The sequence below is a fragment of the Quercus lobata genome, chromosome 10, assembly GCF_001633185.2.
Source record: "Quercus lobata isolate SW786 chromosome 10, ValleyOak3.0 Primary Assembly, whole genome shotgun sequence".
In the NCBI taxonomy this organism is placed as follows: domain Eukaryota; kingdom Viridiplantae; phylum Streptophyta; class Magnoliopsida; order Fagales; family Fagaceae; genus Quercus; species Quercus lobata.
This window is the reverse complement of record NC_044913.1, coordinates 10,834,228-10,856,420: the sequence shown is the minus strand read 5'-3', so window position 1 is coordinate 10,856,420 and position 22,193 is coordinate 10,834,228. Positions and strand designations below refer to the sequence as shown.

General features: G+C 35.3%; 1 protein-coding gene across 1 annotated transcript; it reads right to left on the bottom strand.

Annotated features, from left to right (window-relative positions):
* Positions 1 to 277: 277 nt before the first annotated feature.
* LOC115963265 (protein MICRORCHIDIA 6) lies at positions 278 to 21,224 on the bottom strand. Its single transcript, XM_031082210.1, has 19 exons — positions 20,957 to 21,224; positions 13,030 to 13,401; positions 12,685 to 12,759; positions 12,540 to 12,574; positions 11,667 to 11,745; positions 11,457 to 11,546; positions 11,302 to 11,377; positions 10,059 to 10,137; positions 9,301 to 9,429; positions 6,687 to 6,785; positions 6,487 to 6,588; positions 6,255 to 6,401; positions 5,454 to 5,546; positions 4,973 to 5,024; positions 4,750 to 4,861; positions 2,305 to 2,513; positions 2,066 to 2,222; positions 1,458 to 1,500; positions 278 to 845 (listed from the first exon to the last, which is right to left on the bottom strand). The coding sequence occupies exons 2-19, from the start codon at positions 13,391 to 13,393 to the stop codon at positions 741 to 743; spliced, it is 2,046 nt and encodes a 681-aa protein (XP_030938070.1). The 5' UTR covers positions 13,394 to 13,401; positions 20,957 to 21,224; the 3' UTR covers positions 278 to 740.
* Positions 21,225 to 22,193: the final 969 nt, after the last annotated feature.

Here is a 22,193-nt window from a genome sequence, read left to right as displayed (position 1 = left end):
CATGTATCTTATCTGCTAGACAGCCATACCACCAGCAAGAGGAGGTGATAATTTCACGGTAATAAGAGAGTGGCACTAAATCTTCAAGACAGCCATACCTTGAGCAACCAGGAATAGAGCATGACACTAAATCTTCAAGAAGACCAAATCAATCAGCAATACTATATTCCATATTGATAAAGAGGCAAGAGGCTATCTCTAGCTACCAACCCAGAATCACTAAACAATATTTGAACTTGAAAAACTTCACATATTTTGGTTGCTCCTGTATATTAAATGGGTGGGGAGGGGTACGGGGAAACTATGTTTAAAAACAGATGAAAATGCTCTTTACAAATTCAGAAAGTCTCATTGTTTGTACAAACGAATTACTTGTCCCAGAAGCGGGTGAAAATCTGCAAGCGGCCGTAATGAAACTACTTAAGTTCAACATTCAACGGAATTTGACCTTGCTTTAACTAACTATTTACAGGTCTACTTAGTGCACAAAGGTCCCACTTTTACGGGTTGTGATGGGTGAATGGTAAGCAATCTTACCTCAGCCTTTTTTCTTTATAAAAAAGGAAGGGAGAGGAAAAAAAAAAAAGGAATAAAAGTAAGGCACCTGTGCCCAGGCATGCTGTCATGGTCTCATCGACCTCACCCCCTCTATAAGGAAGAAAGCTGTTTGGCTACACTGAACTATGAATACAACACTGTTTTACAAATTAAAGAATTGAAGAAAACTACAGGATCTACATTTATACATTCTTTTCATCCTTGACCTTGTTCATCAACTCTAATTCAGCCATCATTCGCTCGTGTTCACGTTGAACCTCCTCTATTTCAGTTTTGAGACGAGTCACCTGTATATACAAAAAGAATGGTTCTCATTAACTGGTCAAAATAAAGTCATAAAAAGTATAAACATCACTGCTTTAATGTAGGAGATGAGATAGCAATCTAAAACTTCAATGTTCAACAAACTATGCAGGGCTAAGCATCATAGCAATCACAAAAAGTTTGGAACTTGTAATTTTTTTTTTTTTTTTGATAAGGGGCAGGAGCACATTTGGACAGAAAATTGAGATGCCTTTGTTTTGCATACTTTGAGATGAGTCTAGGGGTATTGGATAATAAAAAATTCCTTTCCTTTCTTCACCAAAAGATTCTTATTATTTTCCAAATTTATTTTTCTAATAATCCCATCCAAAGGGATAGAAATTTGCCTTCAGCTGCTTCAGGAAACAGAGTCAACTTGGGGTTATCTTGTGAGTAGCCTGCTCGCTCATAAGATAATTAGTCCTTTAATATGGTGTCCATACAACATGGTACAAGTAGATTTCTATTCAATGAATCGCCAAATATTTTAAGCATAATTATAGAATACAGATATTGATATTTTTTAGCACCCAAGCAAAAAAAATCATAAGCACGATCTAGAATACTAGTAACAACTATTGGTGCATTAGAAGTACCTTTAAATTAAGTTGCTCCTCCCACTTCACATACTCCAAACATCTGAAAAGATAAAACAAACATATAAATGATGCTTTCAGTAGGCATGAGTTGATGGCTAATTTGATCATGGCTCCTCATAATTTATATATTTTGTTAACAGCTGGTCCCAAGCCAGGAAAAAGGAGGGTTGTGGTATGTTAATGACTAAAACTTAGTCTCTTTATTATGAAATGTTAATTTAGTCTAGATGTTTTAACTTTTAAAGAAAAACGGCTCTATCAGCCAAATTTGGCAACAACAGCCAAGAAACATGATACTGAACTGAAGAAGTAGATCTCCCAATATACGAACAAAATGTCAATCCCGGCAAATTTGAATTTCCCATTATTCTAGCCAATTGAATTCTCCATTTAATCTAGAAAATGATCTTGATCTTAAATGTTATCACCTCCTTCCCTAAGAGGTGGGTGGAGGGTGAGATTGTGAGTTCAAAACCAACTGGCTGCATGTGTAAATTACCTAAAATTTAAAATAAAAAAATAAAAAAGGAATCTCAATGTGATATATTCTGTGGTTAAGTGCAAGTGCAGATAACCATAGAGGTCTATAATTCTAACATACTCACTTTAGACGGAGCTTCTTGTTTTCTTGCAACAAATTTACAGCCTCTGGATCTTTCAGCTGACTGCCAGAAATATCTAGTGGCACCACTTCCACTGCCTGCCTTTTTGCCTTCTCTACCTCTATTAAATCATCATGTCCCTTCCTCTTCACACATAATCCTATGCCAAGACAGGGCATCATAAGTTGGATGACATTTACCACGGTTAGAAATAATGAGTTGTGATTTTAACTCAAAAGTACCTTGTTCAGATCTTCTTTGGGAGATGGGTATTGATCGTTCAGCTCTTTCAATTGCTGCTTTCATACTACCAATAGCAGGGGGACTTTTATTTAATGTGACAGGATGTTGTTTACCGCTGTGTGGAGTACTATGAGATGAAATCTGTGGAGTCTCTGATACTCTAGGCTTTTTTTTTACCTGATACCCAATTAGCCCACAATGGTAATCCCTGCCAAAGTTTATTAATGTGCATCAGGTAGGTATTACAAAATTATGCTATGACACATTAACCTATGAATAACCTACAACTGGAGCATATGTAAGCTCATTCAAGTTTACAATTCCATAATTTATCATTTCCTTGCATTCACCAAAACTTATTGAGCACAAAATACTGATGAAAAGAGTTGAGAAAAGTAACTTATTTTAATACTATCTCCATTCTGTATTATATGTTCACAATTCCATTTTGGGATGTCCAATATTGTATACTTTGAAAAGTCGATACTCCTTTTCCATTTACATTATAGAGTGAAAAATTATGAGGGCGACGTTGAATTGGTAAATTTTTATTTTAAAGACAACACATTACATGATGTCCTCATAAAAAATCAGATTTCCTAGGGTAGACAAACAATATAGGAAGAAAGATATAATAATGAAAACAATCTTATATATTGAATTTTAAAAAATAAAAGATATTCTAAAATGCTGTAAAGATGATTCCAAATAATACGTAAAACTAAAAATTCAGTAATCAACTTCCATTGATGCATGAAAATCTCCTAGATAAGTTTCAACCAACAAATTAGAAATGTCATAGCTACAACAGCAGGAATAAGAGAAGGGCAAAAAGGAAAGACTGTGAGAAAAGCAAAGGATATATTCCTAACCACAACAAATATGTTAGGATTACTATCACTGCTATATGTACTCACTATCATTACCATATGTACTCTATTAGTTGCTGCAATAGGAGAAATAGCTGCTGCAATAGGATTCTGTTGGAGTTAGTTACACTGATAGAAGTTAGTCATCTTGTCAGTTGGACTAGGGAGTCTGCTAGTGACAGCTGTGTGTGTTAGTTGGTTAGTGCAGAGGGCAGAGCTTAGGGAATAGTATAAGGGGAGCAACAACTTGTACAAGGGAATCAATCAAACAGTTAATGAACTAATTCTTCTCTCTGTTGTCTCTATCCCTCTCTTCATTCTTTTGTTCTTAGGAGGCTAGCTGACCTCAAATCCAGCTACACTCATTCCAATTTCTTTTCTGTTCTTTACAATTGGTATCAGAGCCGTTGATCTTGATACGGACGAATGTGACTGAAGAGAACTTTGGAAGGAATTACGGCAAATGGTGAACAAAGTTTCAAAGAATATCAAGGTTTTGTACGAATCTTACAATGCCATTTTAGAGAAGGTCAAGGCCTTGGCTAAATCTAACAAGGCCATGAATGAAGAGCTCTCAAGATTGCAAGAGGGTCTCGAGAATATGACAGAAAATGAGTTACAATCTCTTGATTCAATGGAACTCGAAGAACAAATTAAGTTCCAAGAATCTACTGCTGTTGTTGCAAGCCAGGATGTTGATTTTGGTGTCAAAGTGGTTGATGATATACATGAACATGCTGCCCTTGAAGTACAGTCCAAAGAACCAACAAAGAAGGTGATGATGATCTTCCAAGAACCAATTCTAGATGCACCAATGGAGGCTTCCATTCAAGAGTCTGATTCAAGAATTCGCAATCCACATGTCAGTGATCCAAGAATCCAAAATGCAAGCGCCAACAATTTTAGTGGTTCTAGAATCAAATGAGGTCTTGAGGATACAAGAACATTCCAAGGTTCAAAGAACCAACGAGACCTTGAAGATTAAAAAAATTCGAGCAAAGTTTGAAGATCTACGAAGAAGAAACCTTCATGTTTACAGGACCGCTTGTCAAAGAGAAATGCATGAATATGGTGATCAAAATGTCACTAAGGTATTGGTCCATTGGAAGATCTCCTTTGATGAAGATGCTATTTCACAACAACACCTTGTGGGCAAGGTGTTTTCAAGGGAAGGAAAATGGTAGAATGCCATAAGTATATGGATAATAATTGTTGTAGATTTAGTTAGTTAGTTAGTTACAATTCCAAGCATGTTAATCACATTTAGCACATGTTAGGATTATTAATGCACATGGGGAATAATAGGACCTTTAGGATAAGGTCATGTGGGCCAATAAAATAGTTTTATGGTTCTATAAATACCTACTTGTAATCACATTTCCATAATAGAAGAATAAATCAATTGCTTAGGGCATTAGTGCATCTCTCTCTCTCTTAATCTCTCTCTCATTATTTCTCTATAGAAGGTGATTACCTCAAATTAAGTCAATTCCCCTACAATTCCTATCCATCTTCATTAGGAACCACCGGGTTCCTAACAAAATACAACACTATTTCATATTAAAAACAGCTTACCAGTATTCCCATGTCATTTCCTTCAATCGACCTTCAAGCTTCTGAAAAAGGGAAGTCCTTTCAAAATCTTGTTTGTTATGAGTTGGTTCAATGAAATTTGCTTCCAGAACACCTAAATAATATATTAACCATTAGAAACCCAGCAACTGCAATTTTTAACAAAATTAACCTATAAATGGAAGAAAAAAAATTTAATATAAAGAAGGCTCTATCAGCTTCTTACCAACAACCCCTCTGCCCCGACTGTCTAGATAGCTCACAACTTGCCAAAATGGCTGCAGAGGTTAAGAAAATGGCAAAGGCTTAAATACATCATTGCTGTTAGAGAACAGTATAAGATTAGAAATTTTGTTGTTGGGGGGGGGGGGGGGGGGGAGAGAGATGAACTGATAGAAAATTGAACAATCTTCCAACCAACGAATTAAACAGGCTACATGCTAACAATTGAAGTAATCAGTAGGTCCCTCCTTCCCTCATAAACAGGCGGTAGAGGGTCAAATCAAGGGTTCAACCCCAAATGGGTGCTTGAATTGTATTTTTTTTATCAAGAGTCATTTCTAAGGTCACATGTACCTACTATATAAGAAATTCTCAGATTATAACAATTACACTATCACACCAATGCAATGTGAAAATTTTTAATGTAAAAGAAACTAACCAGGTTTTTTTTTTTTTTTTTTTCTTTTTAATAACCAAGAACTCACCAGTATTAGACGGTTTTTATGGTACACATTGAAGCCATGAAAACTGATTTGTGGAGCTTCTTTAAGAAACCCAATCGTAGTTAAAACTTCACCCTGCACAGTTAACCAAAAGAAAGGCAAAGTAAATAATCAAAACTCTATAAGCACCACCAAATGAAATTCATAACCTATATAACAGTGCATCACAAGTAGGTCTGTCCCACAAAAACCTTCTTCTTCTTTTTTTTTTGGATAATGTAGGCAACCTTTCTAAAGAAAATCCCTTTGGACTTGCCCAAAGACAGTAAAACCCAATATTTATAACAGAAAAACAAACATATATGTATCAAGCCAGACACTTGACCATCATGAGACAAAGTTTAAAAGAAAGTACACAGAAAGATTTATATATAAAAAAAAAAAAAAATGATTAATAAAGGATGGAGAGAGGTCACATTCAATTCCATATTGTTGTGTGTATTGTGCTTACCTTTTTTTTTTTTTTTTTTTTTTTTAAAGGTGATAAACAAACTATCTGACACAATATAAAAACAGGATTTCCTTCGAGTACAAATAGACATTTTATGCAATGGATTTTAACAGCTAAGAACCCTTTGAGTTCTACAGCCAGGCCATGGGAAAACATTACCAATCCAGTTATGTTAGACTAATAAAAGCAGTTGTGATGATACCATCAATAATTCAATATTGTCTGGCAATAGAAAAGAGATACAACTTTGAGATCTAAAATGCACAGATATTTTTAACAAAGACCAAGAGAGTAAACAGATAAGAAAGGAGTTGACAAAAATTTAATACAACCTCCACACATCCACCACATTGAGGTCTGTACAAGATGAATTCTGGGAATTTGAGATCATTGGCAATAATATGAGGCTCAACAACTCGCCCACGCAATATTATGTTGAAACTTTCTGGTAACCGCAAGTACAAGATGGACAAGTATACCTGTGCAGCATGAGGAAACTATACTAAGAAAAAATTGCTTTCTTATACATTTGATTCAAGTATTTATTATTTATAATTGGCTTACACGGAGTGAATATTGGTATTGGTGAGCAATGTGCTGTTCATTTATTGCCTTCCAAGCTTTGAGTGTGCCAATTTTCTTGGTCTCCCCACTACTACGAATATCCTGAAACCACCAAGTCACAGAAAGCACATCATCAGAAATAATTTTAAAAGGGTGAGAGAGGGGAGAAAAAAAACAAAACACCGAAAAGAAATATCAACCTCAGGATCCGATAGAAAGTCGAGCTCCATATTCCCATCGTCATTGAACCACAAATTGTAGATAATAACTTTCGTTCCATGAGCCCCAATGTCATCAAACTGCCATCAAATTGTAAGTACACATGAATTGAAGTTTGAAAGGGACTCTAAAAGCTATGACAATTGCAAGAAACATCTTTATTTTTTTAGATAAGTATCCATTTTATTACAAGGAGGAATCCCTTGGAGGTGGCCCCAAGATGCTGACAAGAGGTTTTAAACCTAGGATCTCATGGATATCATGAGGCCTTAGGAACCACTTAGCCAACCCCTTGGGGTTAAAACATCTATGCGACTGCTTTCTATTTCTCTATCATGAGTGGGAAATTTTGGTAATTTCACAACAGGATAACATGAGACCACCCTTTTTCTCAAACATGATACAGGGGGATATCCCCCACCCCTCACCAGAATGGCAACAATCATCAAGTTCATTCTCTTCACCAAACGGTCAATCACCCAGAGATCAACTGTGTGTGTGCATGTGTTTCCAAGGTCTAAGTTGGGAAAAAACCACCACCACCACCACCACCAAGACGTAGTCGAAAAAATTTGAGGTCTGACTATAGATCCTCAATAAACTAGTCAGGGTCGGCCATGTGTATTATTTTTTTATAAGTAAAAAAATTGTATAAATCAAGAAAAAACTAGTCTCCCAAGTATACAAGAAATATATTGGGGTAAACAATCAGTTACAAAAGTTACATAAATCTAAAAAATTAACAATAGAAAATAAAGAAAGATTCCTCATGGCTAACAACCAATCCAATAAGGTTCTAAAAAAGAATAACTTGAGATTAGGCATAGAAGTTTCGGTCATTCGGTGTCTTCAAAACTCCTACTATTCCTTTCCATCCAAATGCATCACATCACACTACAGCAAACAATGGGGGATAATCATCCAAATATGACTATTCCAGTGACGACCAAACTGACTTTGCTAGCAAGCTAAAAGCTTAACAGTAGATTTTGGCATCACCCCACGAACTCCAAACAAACCCAAAATCATGAACAATAAGTTTGAAGCAATGTAGGAAAAGGTGATCAACATATTCACCATTACATTTGCACATAAAACACCAATCTGTAATCCTTAACTTCCTCAACCCTAAGTTGTCAATTGTCAAAATCTTACCCAAAGTAGCAGTCCATATGAAAAATGCTACTATCAATGGGCCTTTGATCTCCAAATGATTTTCCAAGGGAAAGACTAATGACTGGTGCTTGGAGGGGCACCTAGAAGTTGGTAAAAAATACTAACCTTGAAGCCCTTTTTTCTGATCTAGTTTCCAGCACATCTTATCCTCCTAGTCCCCCTAATTACCACACCATAAATGATATCCATAAAGGTCATCAAAGATTCCAATTCCTAGTCTTGAATGGCCCGTACAAAGTGCAGATCCCAATGAAGAACCCCATTAATTGCATTAAATCCGCAACACTAACCTCCCAATTATGACAAATCCTAAATAACTTGGAATAACAAACAGCAAGAGAGCTCTCCCCACACCATCGGTCTGGCCAAAATTTCACCCGTGTTCCATCCCCAACTTTTCATCATTCTACCCTATCCGAAGTCATACTCTCGGTTTCCTCCATAATTGACATGTACTTTTTTACTACCTCTAGGAATTAATCGCTCTCTTTGCACACAACCAAACCATAACTCTCTCTCTCTCTCCTATCAATAGTGGTCTCTATCTTTATGGGGATTTCCTCATTCCAAATCCCAATATTTCATGGTCTTTCCTTATATTTCCACTTATCCATCTTAACATTCTCATTTCAACTACCTCATTTTATGAACATCCTTTTTAAAAACCCAACATTTAGTATTTAGAGCAAAGTTGGTCCCATAGTAACTGTATACAATTATCCCTAAGTTAATAGATGTTCCACAATCACACAATAGTCCCTATGCGCGCTTCTCTACTTCATCTAGCCCCTTCATCCTTGTTTCTCCTTTTACTAAACTTACATTCCTACCTTTCAATTCTAAAGCATCTCTCAAAATTTCCAACTTCAACATTAATTCTAGGTCTAGTTACATCCACTAATACTATATCATCTACAAAAAGCATACACCAAGGGACTTCATCTTGAATCGATTTAGTGAGCTAATCCATCTGGTTCTCGCATTAGCTAAAACTCTGTCATTCATATCCTTAATCAATTTAATATACTTTAAATGGACTCCTTTCTTTCCTAAAACTCACAACATAACCTCTCTAGATTCTGCAAAAAAAGATTTCTCTAACTCAATAAAAGCCATACAGCATATGGAGATCTTTATGGTCTTTTCTATATTTTTGCATTATACGACTAAGTAAGAAAATAGGTATTTGAGTATGTTTCATGTTGATCCTCTAATATTGTTGTTTTGTGCCTTAGCCTATGTTCAATCTCTCCCAAAAAGTTTCATAATGTGACTTGTAAACTATTGTCTAATTAACCAAATAAACACAGTAAAATATTTGCATATTAACACAACAAATATTTGAATTAGATACAATATAAACATAGTGTCGAAAAGAACAAGTTGCAATGGAACAAATAAAATTTTGAACAAGCTTACCTCCTTCAGAAGGTCTGCTTCTGACGAATATGGAGACCACTGCAACAGCATTGAAAGATTAGACATAAAATGTTCTTTACCATGCAAGATTTCCAGTGTACCAGTTGATGTATTAAACTGATAATCCACCTGCAATCAACATGGTGGACTTCAAAGTAAGAGAAATCTCAACAAAGAGAGGGTGAAAGAATAAACAGCACCATAAAAGTCCACGAATCCAGAAACCACACAGTAATTGACACCTACCATGACTTTGTGATTTAATATTTATTCGCACAAAACAAGACTCTACCCAGGCTAATCACGTGTTGAACAATTTTTTTTATATAAGTGGTATAATCTATACAAAAAAGAAGATTACTCCGTGCACTATGATTAACACAAAGTATCTATCAAATTACAAAGCAATCTCATAGGAAGATGAAGGGGGTCTTGGAACTTCAAAATAGAAGTACAATGAGGTAAGCCCCAAGCTCGAGACCAGTCAAACAAAGAACAAAACAACAAGGATTTCAATGATAATCTCATTCATTTGTGAAGATCTAAAAGTATAGCATATCATGTTAACTGTATAACTTATGAGATATTCACACCACAATGCATGAATATAGATCAAATTAACACATTTATTGCTCATACACTAACCAAATGATATTTACGAGTTCACAATTCTTGATTTTTTAATGCAAATTAGTGAAAAAAGATGGAATGTCACTACTCACAATACAAGGACCAAGAAGTAGAGCAGTGAAACTCACCATGGGTACTACTATTCTGTCATGGCCTGTTCGTGATAAAAATGTATATGAGAGGAGACCAATGCTTTGAGTCAATATCCTGATTATGGAATACACTAATATTAGGAAACAATAAGTTTGTACTGACAATAACAAAAGTAACAAAATCAATATGAATAAATAGATTAAAAATTATTATTCTTTGATGTATAAAGTTTATTCTTAATATCTTTGTTCACATGTCAATGATATTTTACTCGCCATTATTAAAAAATAACTGTCAAATGAGTACAGCATCAAATTACAGGGAATAAAAAAACAAAATGCAGAAGTACACATGTAGAAAAGATGCAAGGGATCTAGAAGTCATAGAACCCTTGAATACGTGAAAAGCAGATGGACCCCAAGGCCAAATAAATTTCCAACTTCTTGAAAGTCAATTTCCTAAGTAATTGAGAATAAAGAAGTATACTGTTTTGATGTGCTCAAGAATCTCCTGACTCTTTTTTCACCATCACTAACAATTTTTTTTCTAGGAAAAAAAAAAAAGAGGAAAAAAGGTCAGGATTTATCGTCAATGGCCTTATGGCCCAATGGCATCTGCCTCCTTCCTGTGGGGTTTACTTCAAGGGGTTGAATCCCCTTATTTACACTTGCAAAGAAAAGAAAAAAATAATTGTAAGGATTAATCTGATTCATATTAAACTTGGTGACATGAATAAACTCTGGTTTTTTCAGCATGCAGCTGGCAATCTGAACTTCACTTTTATGTATCCACCAACCCAAAAGTTACTTTAAAGGATGAGGAGAAAAAAGAAAATCCAGATATTCAAAGCCACGAGTTCCTAATAATATTTTGACCAATTAAATAAGAGCTTCGATTAATTGAGACTAGAAAATAGGGCACGCATGATGCCTTTGTTACACAACACCATTTCACACCTTTATAGCATCCTAAAGACGTGCATAAAGAAAATTTGGTGAGTAACCAGCTCTGAAACTTTCGCAAAGACTGGTTTTAGAAAAATTGTTTTATTTATTCACATAATATTCTCATACTGCTACATATCATAAGGAGTTAAAAAGAGGTAAAAACTCCCTAATTGTAAGAACACTCATTTTCATTATAGAAAGTATGCATATCCAATTATCCATGTGCGTATGTGTACAAGTAAGCTTAGTACAAGTCACTGGAGAGAACAATAAACAATAAACACATAACTCAAATGATATGGCTGAAAAGAGTTCACTATTGAATTCAAACCTGTTATTCAGGTGGCGGCTAAAGACAATAACATCCGCACCAAGTCTCATTGTACTAGTCTTGAAGCCGTTTCCATCTGGAAGGCTACAAGTAAACCAATAAATATCAAGGAAGACATTCAAAAGAAACTACAGAATTAATGCTACTATCCATACATTGTCCAATAGCCGATTTAGATTTCTTATCTGAAAACCCAAAACTCATACAACGCCTCATTGCTTCGGGATTCATTCCACCACCATCATCTAAAGGTAAACATGTTTTGCAAACAAAAGGGTTAGTAAATGATATCACAGGATAAATTTATCGACGAGGACACAGACTACAATAACAACCATATTCTTAATGAAATTTCAGATACATACCTTGAATTAACAATGCTGGATTTCCATCCTTTGGATTTGTGATTTTATCTACAATGACAAAAGTGGCCCCATTTTGGATCTATCCAATTTAAGAAAAGAAGGGGAAAAAAGTGAAATGCATAACATGATTTGATAGTTGGAAAAAAAAAACCCAGTGAAAAACATAATCACGCCACCAGCAATGAACATCTAGAGCATATACAACCCATGCAACAGCCATAACAAAGACCATTGTATGTGATAAAAATGAACCTGACTGGATAATCTTGTCCTCTAATGCAGCAATATCTACTTTTACAATAAATATGATACAAATGAGCATAAAAGGTTATTTTTTACTGGTCAATGAAACCCCAAGCAGAATCTTATAACCTTATAGGCTTCCAAATTCCAACACCTCTGAAGGGAGCCCATTTTAGGCATTATGCATAGCATTATTGTAGTGTAATAGGAATATTATTTTCATCTTCTAAATACCCTCTTCATCTTTCAGTTTCAATGATTGCTATATCAAAGATTAAGATTCTTCTTTCCGATTCCCATTGCCAATTCAAGCTAAATAAGTCTGATGACATACAAATATATATACCTAACACAACCACAAAGAAATAACCAACTTGGCCTCTTTCATTTTCATTTTTCAAAGAAAGAAAAGAAGAGAAAAATCTTATAACTAAGAAAGTAATTGTTGAATCTGAAAGTCTGAGAATATATTAATTGTCCTACTGAAATATATAAAATTCATCTCTATCCAATAGAAAATTATAGTACAATATTATCCTTCAAATCATATGCAACACCAGAAGGCTCACACTCCAGTACCAAAGGGAAACCAAAACAAAAATACAAAGCAATTGAAGATTTAAAGTTTACCTCGTCAACTGCATTGTCAAGCAACTCTGCGACAGCTGCAAACAGAAAGCAACCAGAAAAAGGATGGTAAACACATAGTGCCATAAAATGACCAATCATAGATAAAAGCACAATCAAATAAGCAAAATTTGTTGGCCACACATACCGCCAAAGGCCCACTTATGTGAAGTGGCATTTGAATGAAGGAACATCGGGTGTACATGAAGATAGCTTTTGCCATCTGTTATAATAAAAATATCAGAGAAAAATAAATCAAGCTTTGATAAACTCTAATGCAGATGTTTGCATGCACAGCACATGAGGGTTTACTATAATCATTCCCTGAGAAGCCCAAGCAAGGAAGTTTATAAGACCAGAGCTTCAGAGTAATCCATTGGACAATTGATTAGGAGCCATAGTTGAGAAGGCCATACAATTATAACATCAATTCAGTAAAACAAAACATACATGTCAGCAAATATTGAAATGTTAACAGTTGAAAGAATAATACTTTGAATTGAGACTTTAGAACCAAGTCCATCATCATAGCTCCCAGCTTTCCAGAACTGCCTACAAAGTGGTGCTGGACATATAGGTGATGAGGAAGAAAGACTTGTATCATCTATAGGTGACTGCCCTTGATCCAATATACTAGAGTTACTTTGACCAGTACTTAAAGCATTTGAACTTCTGTTTTCTTCAGATTCTTGTCTTCTATATTGGGTCTTGGATGTTTGGTGCTTCACAAGTTGAGGCTTAATTTCTTTCTGTTGCACTCTACCCCCAACAATACCAGGCTCCAACTTAACAGCTTTCACATTCAGATCTTCGCTTTCATCATCACTAGACAAGTCCACAATGTCTATAGTGCTCATCTTGACCACTGTAAAAGAAGTTTTAATGCACATTGCTGGTGACAATGAGTAACTAAAGAAAGCAAAGCCTCAACAGGCAACCAAGACATCAAGATCAATAAGCCAAGAGATAAATGACACGGTACAATCTAGAGAATGGTTTCTTTTTTGATAGGTAAAGAAAAACCATATAAAAAGAAAAAAGAATTCGTACATGCCACACCCCTGGTACACAGGCATGTACTAAGGAAAGCCAGATAATTAGGCAAAAATACACAAATCTAAGAAACAGAATAGAGAATGGTTTTCTCCACCAAAGCACCAAATTCTATAATAATTTTTTTTTTTTGGTAAGTAATAAAGATTTATTGATATCAAAAAAGAGACACCCAAGTACACAGGGAGTATACAGGGATGTACAGATCAAATACAAAAATTACATAAATCAAGTAAATCCAAAATTGAAGGAAAGGGTTGTTTTCTCCACACTGAGAACCAGTCCAATAAGGTTCTAAAAAATAATAGCTTGAGGTAAGGCATAGAATGCTCATTGTCTTCAAAGCACCTACTATTTCTTTCCTTCCAAATACACCACATCAAACAACGAGAAACAACAATCAAAAGTAATAGAAAATTTTACATTAAGTAATAAAGTTAAATAATAGAGGATTTAACATTAACATTAAGTAATAGAGGATTTAACATTTAAAAGCCATCTCATACAATCAAATCCTCTATCAAAAGTAATAGAGGATTTAACATCATAAAATATTACCACAATTCTCAATAATGAAAATTCCAAATGAATTTCATACTCCAATATTGGGCCTAAAACATGGTTTGATGAGTTATTTAATAGCTACTTGGTAGAAGAAAGTATGTGGGGCTTAGGGGTTTTGACAGGTAAAAGAAAGAGCATAAGTTGGGGAAGGGAAAAAAAGAATTTATGGTATTCAAGGGTTATACCAACAATACCCATGTACAGTACCACAAGAACAAGAAGAAAAGAGAGAAGGAAAGGGAGAAAAACATTACACAAAGACTAACTCGCCTCAATGCTCAAAACGCTCAATATGTTATTACTCAACTTCATCTCCCTTTGAGTACATTGAGCACAAATATATATACACACACATGTAATAAGTTTTTCCAGTACTATTAGAATTGAACTTTTAGTTTGACATGTAAACTAAAACCTACTTAAAAACTAATTTGGACTCAAGAAAATAAAACCCAAAAAAAAAAAAAAAAATCCTGGTCAAAATATTTTTGGGGTGGGCTATGAATCCTCGATAGATTAGTCAAGATTGGCCACATATTATCTCCTCCATTCTATTTTAACCAAAGTCATAGTCTCCGTCACTTCCTTAATTGACATGTCCTTTTAAATTCTCAAACTAATGTTATTTTAGTCTTCATCAGCCTTCTTCCGTTCCCTCAACTTAAATCCACTCACTCTAACTAATGCATTAATTGCTCTCTTCCTAGCGTGACTAAATCATCTCAAGTGATTTTTTCTCATCTTTTCATCATAAGGACAATCCCTATCTTTAAGTAGATTTCCTCATTTTAAATCCTATTTTCCGTGTATTTCCACTAATCCTTCTTAACATTCTTACTTTAACTACACCCATTTTATGAACATGTTTCTTCTTAATAGCCCAACATTCAGTACCATAGAGCATAACTAGTCTTATAGTAGTCTTATAAAATTTTCCCTTCAACTTAATATGTATCCTATGATTACACAATGTTTTTTTTTTAAACTTTTATGCAAAGGAGCACAAAATAGTCAAAAAGTACAAAGAAAGAAAGACAATGAGCAAAAAAAGAACACTTAATTACAAGAGTGAAGAGAACAAATAAACAAAGAGAGGGATTCGCTAGATGTGAGTGCCCAAGCAACCAATCAAATAGAGAACCAATGAAAGAAGCAATCAACTAGTCATTCCAACTATCCACATCTTCAAATGTCCACCTATTTTGCTCCCTCCATATACACCACATCAAACACAATGAAACTAAATTCTAAACACTTGAAGTGTGCTTCCCCAACCAATTCCACCAACCAAAAAGAAGGTCAAGTACCATTTTTTATAAGACCCACTAAATCCCAAAGGATCAGAAACAAAACACAACAACCGATGAGTTTTTTCACAATGAAGCAATAAATGATCCACAATCTCCCCACAAAAACGGCACATAACACACCAATCAACAAAAGCAAAATCCATAGTTCTCAAATTGTCACCTGTGAGTATCTTATCCCAAAGCTGCAGCCCAAACAAAAAAAAAAAAGAAACTCGCCAAGGGTCCTCTACTTCCAAATACCTTTCCAAGGAAAGACAACAGAAAAGGGATCTCGCAAATCATTACAAAGCGAACAGATATCAAAATTCTCATTCTTCAACTTCCATTTCATGCAATCCCCATTTTAAGTTGAAGGGGGTATTGGATTCTAAAATATGAAGGAAATCCACCACTAAATCCAACCCCAAGTAAAACATATTCCCAACTCCTCCTCTCCCCCAACCCTACCTCACCAACTTAGAAGTCCATCCCCCACTCTTCCCCAAACTTCGTAGCTACCACCCTCCTCCAAAGTCATGACTCCTTAACCCCAAAACACCATAGCCATTTCCCTAATAAGGCTTTATTAAAGGTAGTGAGTTCCTTTATTCCCAAGCCACCGTTGGCCATAAGCACACACACTTCACTTCATCCACCTTGCTTTCCTATGAATCACATCATCTTTTAATTTTTTTTTTTTTGATAGGTAATAGATATTTTCATTAATAAAAAAGTACATCATGTTCACAATGATGAACAGACTGCACTTGAAACAAATACCAAAAAAAAAAAAAAAAAAAAATCATAGAGAAATAGAAACAGAAACAAATTGCAGAAAATCAAATACGGAAATACATTGCGTAAAACCCCAAATACGAGACCACCCAAACAATGCCCCAACTAGCAAAGACTTCAAAAGATCAATAGATTTCTCAACATCCTCAAAAGTGCGGGAATTTCATTCCCTCCAAATTAGCCACACCAAACAAGCTGGCACCATACTCCAAATTGAAGAAGAGTGTATCCCCAAATAATTCTCCCATGCACAAAGAAGAGAAACAACCGTCCTTGGCATCACCCACTGTACACCAAACATCATATCTCCCCATCTTTATGAATTATTGATTCAAGATATCAAATGCTCTTGCTTTTTTTTTTTTTGTATCTCTTGACCATCAAGTCTAACCACCCCTTAATCTCTATATTTACTTTTACTAGATTTACATTCGATGCACTGTTTTAGTCCTACTTAATTGAAAGTTTTAAAATTCTAGAGTGTCTCACCAATTAACTCCACTTCTAGTTTCATCCACTAAAACTATGTCATCTACCAAAAAAAATAAAAAAAAAAATTCACCAAGGGACTTAATGCTAATCCTTAATGCAAATATGTAGTGATAAGAAACTCACATGTTAGGTCTCCACTTGTCCTCACACTAGTTAAAGCTCCGTCATACGTATCTTTAATCAACTTAATTTTACTCTAAAGGGACTCATTTCTTTTCCAAAACCCACCAAATAACCTCTCTAAGGACCCTATCATATGCTTTCTCTAGGTCAATTAGGACTCAAAGTCAATTAGGACTCAAAGAAAATAAAACTTAAAATACTTACAATCTCCTAGGAAATTCTAAACTTAATTAAACTACCAAAATACCTTTAATTGGCGGCAATTGTTGAAATTATAGTTTTGTCCCTAAATACAAAATTCATCATAATTTATTGAATAAAAATCCCTAATATTGTTTACCCTATGACACATATAACAAGACCTTTGGAATCACATAACTTTCACTTCAATTGAACTTCACACTTGGGCCACATAAAAAAGAGTCTTAAGTAAGCAAATTTGCCTCCATGGCAGCATCATTAATTCTACTTGCTATGTTAGGTCTTCCTATGCTTTTTAGTGCCATTGACTTGAATCAATCCACACTTTCTCATTGATGCATTAATTGCTCTCCTCTATACACAAACAACCATCTTAAGCGACTCACCCTCATTTGTTCATCAATAGGGACCATTCCTCCCTTAAGAAAATTTCTTCATTTCGAATCTCAAAGTTCCTTATATTTTCACTTATCCAGCTTAACATTCTCATTTTAACTACACTCATTTTATGAGCATGTTGCTTCTTAAATATCCGAGTAATTTTTTTGTCAAGCAACCCATGAACGCAGGTAAGCAACCATGTTCAAGGTGTCCAACACAAACACATTGAGCTTTTAGCCATGTTGCTTCCTAAGGACCAATCAACCTTTGTCACTTCCCCTGTTGCTTCTGATAGTTCACCCCCTGGACACAAACGCAACCATGATTGAGAAGTCTCCACAAACGCGCTAAACTTTTTGCTGTGTCCATGCTTCCTAGGTAGTTTTATCAAATTCACCCTTTTAACTTGACAGATATTTTACGATCACATAGTATGCGTTTCTCTACTTCATCCTCGTTCTATCACATAATTCACATCTCCTTCAAAGTTCAAACTATCCATCACTATGAATCTAGGAAGCATGGGTGCAGATTTCGATTCAGGTTCGTGTGCGGGTGCAATGCGGCGACGGCAATTTTTGAAAAATTAGGGTGCAGGTGCAACGGGATACGTTTCTTAATAAATTATTAAATATATTTTTATTTTTATTTTCTATATATTGCAAAGCATATTTTTTCATATAATGGTAAGCATATACCAATTTAAGAGCAATAGTAGATAATAAAGTGAATACTAAATACGTTTGCCCTTCTGCCAATGTGTGATACTTCGCCGGTGAAGCTACTGGGAAGCAATGTTTCTTTGACCGAGAGATGGAGAGATTGAGACTGAGGTTTAAGATTTTATGAAGAGTTGGGAGAGTGAGCTTGGGTCAGTAAGGCAAAGGAGAGATGGAGGGAGTCTAAGGGAGAGCCATGGGTTAGAGAGAGAGAGAGAGAGGAAATGGAGAGAACGAGAGAGTCAGAGAGAGTTTGAGATGATTTTAGGGTTTTTTCTTTAAACTAGGATGTCAAAACACATCGTTTTGACGAAAAATTATGTTTTTTTCTTCTTTTTTAAACACTTATTTCAGCCCACATCGAACTGATTCAGGGCCTATTGCCCATTTCGGACCAAATCGGACCATAAAAAAAAAATTCGGTCACGGACAGGCATGCAAGCACGTCTGTGCGTATCGGACTCAAGTGCGCCGACCCAATTGGTGCACCCGTGCATTCCAACAATAAATTATTCGACCAAGATATTAAAAGCTCACTTTTTGGTATCTCTTAACCATCAAGTCTTACAACCCTTTTCCTATTAAACAAACAAAAAAATCCTACAATCCCTTCATTTCTGTTTCTACTTATTACTAAACTTACATTCAACGTATTTTATTTTAATCCTATTGATCCAACATGTCGAAAGCCCACGTCTCACCAAAGTTCCTCGGCAAGCACCTAGATAACAAACATTGATCCAAGATATTGAAAGCACTCAGTCACGGACAGGCATGCAAGCACGTCCATGCGTATCGGACTCGAGTGCGCCGACCCAATTGGCGCACCCATGCATTTCTGTTTCTACTTATTACTAAACTTACATTCAACGTATTTTATTTTAATCCTATTGATCCAACATGTCGAAAGCCCAGGTCTCACCAAAGTTCCTCGGCAAGCACCTAGATAACAAACATTGATCCAAGATATTGAAAGCACTCGGTCACGGCCAGGCATGCAAGCACGTCCATGCGTATCGGACTCGAGTGCGCCGACCCAATTGGCGCACCCATGCATTCCAACTATAAATTATTCGACCAAGATATTAAAAACTCACTTTTTGGTATCTCTTAACCATCAAGTCTTACAACCCTTTTCCTATTAAACAAACAAAAAAAATCCTACAATCCCTTCATTTCTGTTTCTACTTATTACTAAACTTACATTCAACATATTTTATTTTAATCCTATTGATCCAAGATGTCGAAAGCCCACATCTCACCAAAGTTCCTCAAAGTTCCTCGGCAAGCACCTAGATAACAAACATTGATCCAAGATATTGAAAGCACTCATCCCACCAAGTCCTATGCAAGCACCTAGATCTAGATCACGTACACTAATCACCACTTTGGTGAGATAGATTTTCATGGGTAGAAAGAAGACTTATAGAAACTTTCGCTTTCTTTTGTGTAATCCCACTGACCTAAAACAAAATACGGAACTAATAGAAACTTTCGCTCTCCCACTCCCCCACCTCACTTATTTACTCAACATGGAAACTACTTATAACTTAGGCTCATTTTGTTTCAAAATAAAACATTTTTGAGAATTTTTTTTCTATATTTTCCAATGTTTGGTGCATCTGAAATTTGCTAGTGAACAAAAAGACATTTTCTTGGTCAACAAAAAATTACACCAAAATGATGCGAAATGGCTTATATGAACTCAACCTTTGACTCCTCCTTTATCCTCCTTCCCCTTCCCTTTCCCCATACCTTCACCTTCCTCCTCCCCTTCGCCTACACCACCACAACCACCTCCCTCTTGCCCCCTCCTTTACAATGCTACTTCCACCTCCCACCTCTCCGCCCCACTCTAGTGTTGCCACCACCACCCAAAAACTTCAACCTCTTATTTCATGAGAAAAGTTGACCCAAGGGTTTGGAATTTTCAAACATAATAATACCAACTTCTCTTCGCTCGAAAGCAATCCCAAAATTTTGAAATACTCACACCAAGCTCGTCTTTGCACCAAAAATCACTACTTTCACCACCACCACCACCTCCCCTCTCTCCTCCCCTTTACACTAACCTTTCCCTCTACACCATCACTTTAGTCCCAAAATTTTGACGTAGGTTATCAATCGCCAAAAAAGGAATCAAGTCAGCCACATGTATTCTTTTCTATCAACTTACCGCAACTCACTTTTTTTCGAGTCTTGAAACCAACTATGAATAAAATATATGAAACCAAGCACAAACATGGACAAAAAAATAAAATCCTTTCCCTTTTGAAATAATTTACTTCTAAAAACAGTTCTCTCAAGAAACAAACAAAACCACACTTTATGTCACTCTCCATCTCTACCTTCAACCACACACTTATACACACTTATATTAAAGGATTCTCAAAGGTACTGCATAATGGCGTCACTTAAAGTCAGCAGATAGGGAGCAAAATTGGCTTTTAACTTGGACTTCCAATGAGTATCACCCAATGCAGCTTTTAACCAAATTTGCTTAATTGAACAATAACTACACACAAACTAAGCAACAACAGAAAAAGTAGGTTTTCAAACACCCCCAAAAGAAAACTACACTTATGACCTAACCTAACGTTACTACCAACACAGTTAAAGGCACCAAAACTAAAAATTTACACTTCAAACAAAAAACAAGACAAACTAACTGAACACAGGTAAGTCCAGAAAAACCAAAACAAAGAAATTCAAAAACTTGAACAAGACCCAGATTAGAAAAATATATATTAAGATCAAGAGCACAAAGAAAAGTACAAATATAATAAAAATGCAGACCCTTTACCTTCTTAACACAGCCAAATCCAGAACTGAAAGCTACCCAAAAGATGTAGAAACCATAAAATCTTCTCAAAGTTAAAACCACCCAGAAGATCTCCAAGATCTTCTTCCTTATTTCACTGACTAAATTTCTGGGATTTGGGTGTTAGGGCAAAGATCTATGTGCACTTTGTCACAAACCCTAGACCAAGAACTCAAGGTGGCAAAAGGGAAAACATGTAAGATGTGTGGGTCTAATAAATAGTGAGTAGGTCCTAAAGTGTTAGAGTGTGGGTAAAGCTATGAAAATTAAAGGTCAAAAGTGATTAATGAAAAACAACTGACAGCTGTACATTGGTTTTGTACAGCTGTGCATTCCAATGTCTTTAAAACCTGACATTGCGTGAGTTCGAGGAGTTTCATCGTTGGCTGGACTTTGAAATGGGTTTCACTTTTCGGTGTAATTATTATTTTGTACAAAACTTAGGGTCCGTTTGGATTGAGCTTATTGTTGTTGAAATTGAAAATTGAAAACTGAAAACACTGTAGTAAAATAATTTTTAAATGTGTAAAAAGTGTCGTGGGACCCATGAATAGTGTGTGAACAGTGCGTAAACAGTGCGTGAATAGTAATTTTTGTCCCCTGCACAGTGCTTTTACTGTTCACGTGCAGAGGAAGAAAAAAAAAAAAAAAAAGGTAGGAAAACGTAGAGCTGAAACGCACGGGCACTTAGTTATTGAGTCTTAAATGCTGTTTTCTTGGGTCTATTTCTTAAAGTTTAACTTAACTAAAAAATATTTTTTTATCTTATAAGAAAAAATTAATTAAAAAAAAAATTTTAAAAATAAGACCTAAGTACTGTATCTAAATCTTATTCTATTATTATTATTGCTCTTTTACTTTTTTTACTTTTTTGTTTTCAAATTACTACTTACTTGTGCTTTTTTATCGAAATTTAAGTTGTTTATCCATGATTTAAAATTTAACATTTCACCTATCTGAAGTTTGACTGAAATTTAAATTACCTATCTATGATTTGAAATCCCACGATACAAGTGTTTTACTCAATTATTTTTTATCTTGTTATCTTGTATTTTTATGTTTTTTGTGTTTTTAGAGAAGAGAGATATAAAAGTAGAACAAAATTACATATTTAGTCATGTTTTTAACATAGGTAAGTTACAGAACTCTAACATAGCTAACCTCAAGTGAGTAAAATGTCAAATTTCAAATCACATTTAAGCAACTTAAATTTTGGCCA

Bases quoted from the DNA above. Each gene is read 5' to 3' on its own strand.
- LOC115963265 (XM_031082210.1), bottom strand. From the start codon at position 13,393: ATGAGCACTATAGACATTGTGGACTTGTCTAGTGATGATGAAAGCGAA. The intron at 11,746-12,539 runs GTAAACTTTAAA...TAAATTGGATAG, and splicing joins TTGACAATGCAGTTGACGAG to ATCCAAAATGGGGCCACTTT. The intron at 10,138-11,301 runs GTTTGAATTCAA...TTCCATAATCAG, and splicing joins AGCCGCCACCTGAATAACAG to GATATTGACTCAAAGCATTG.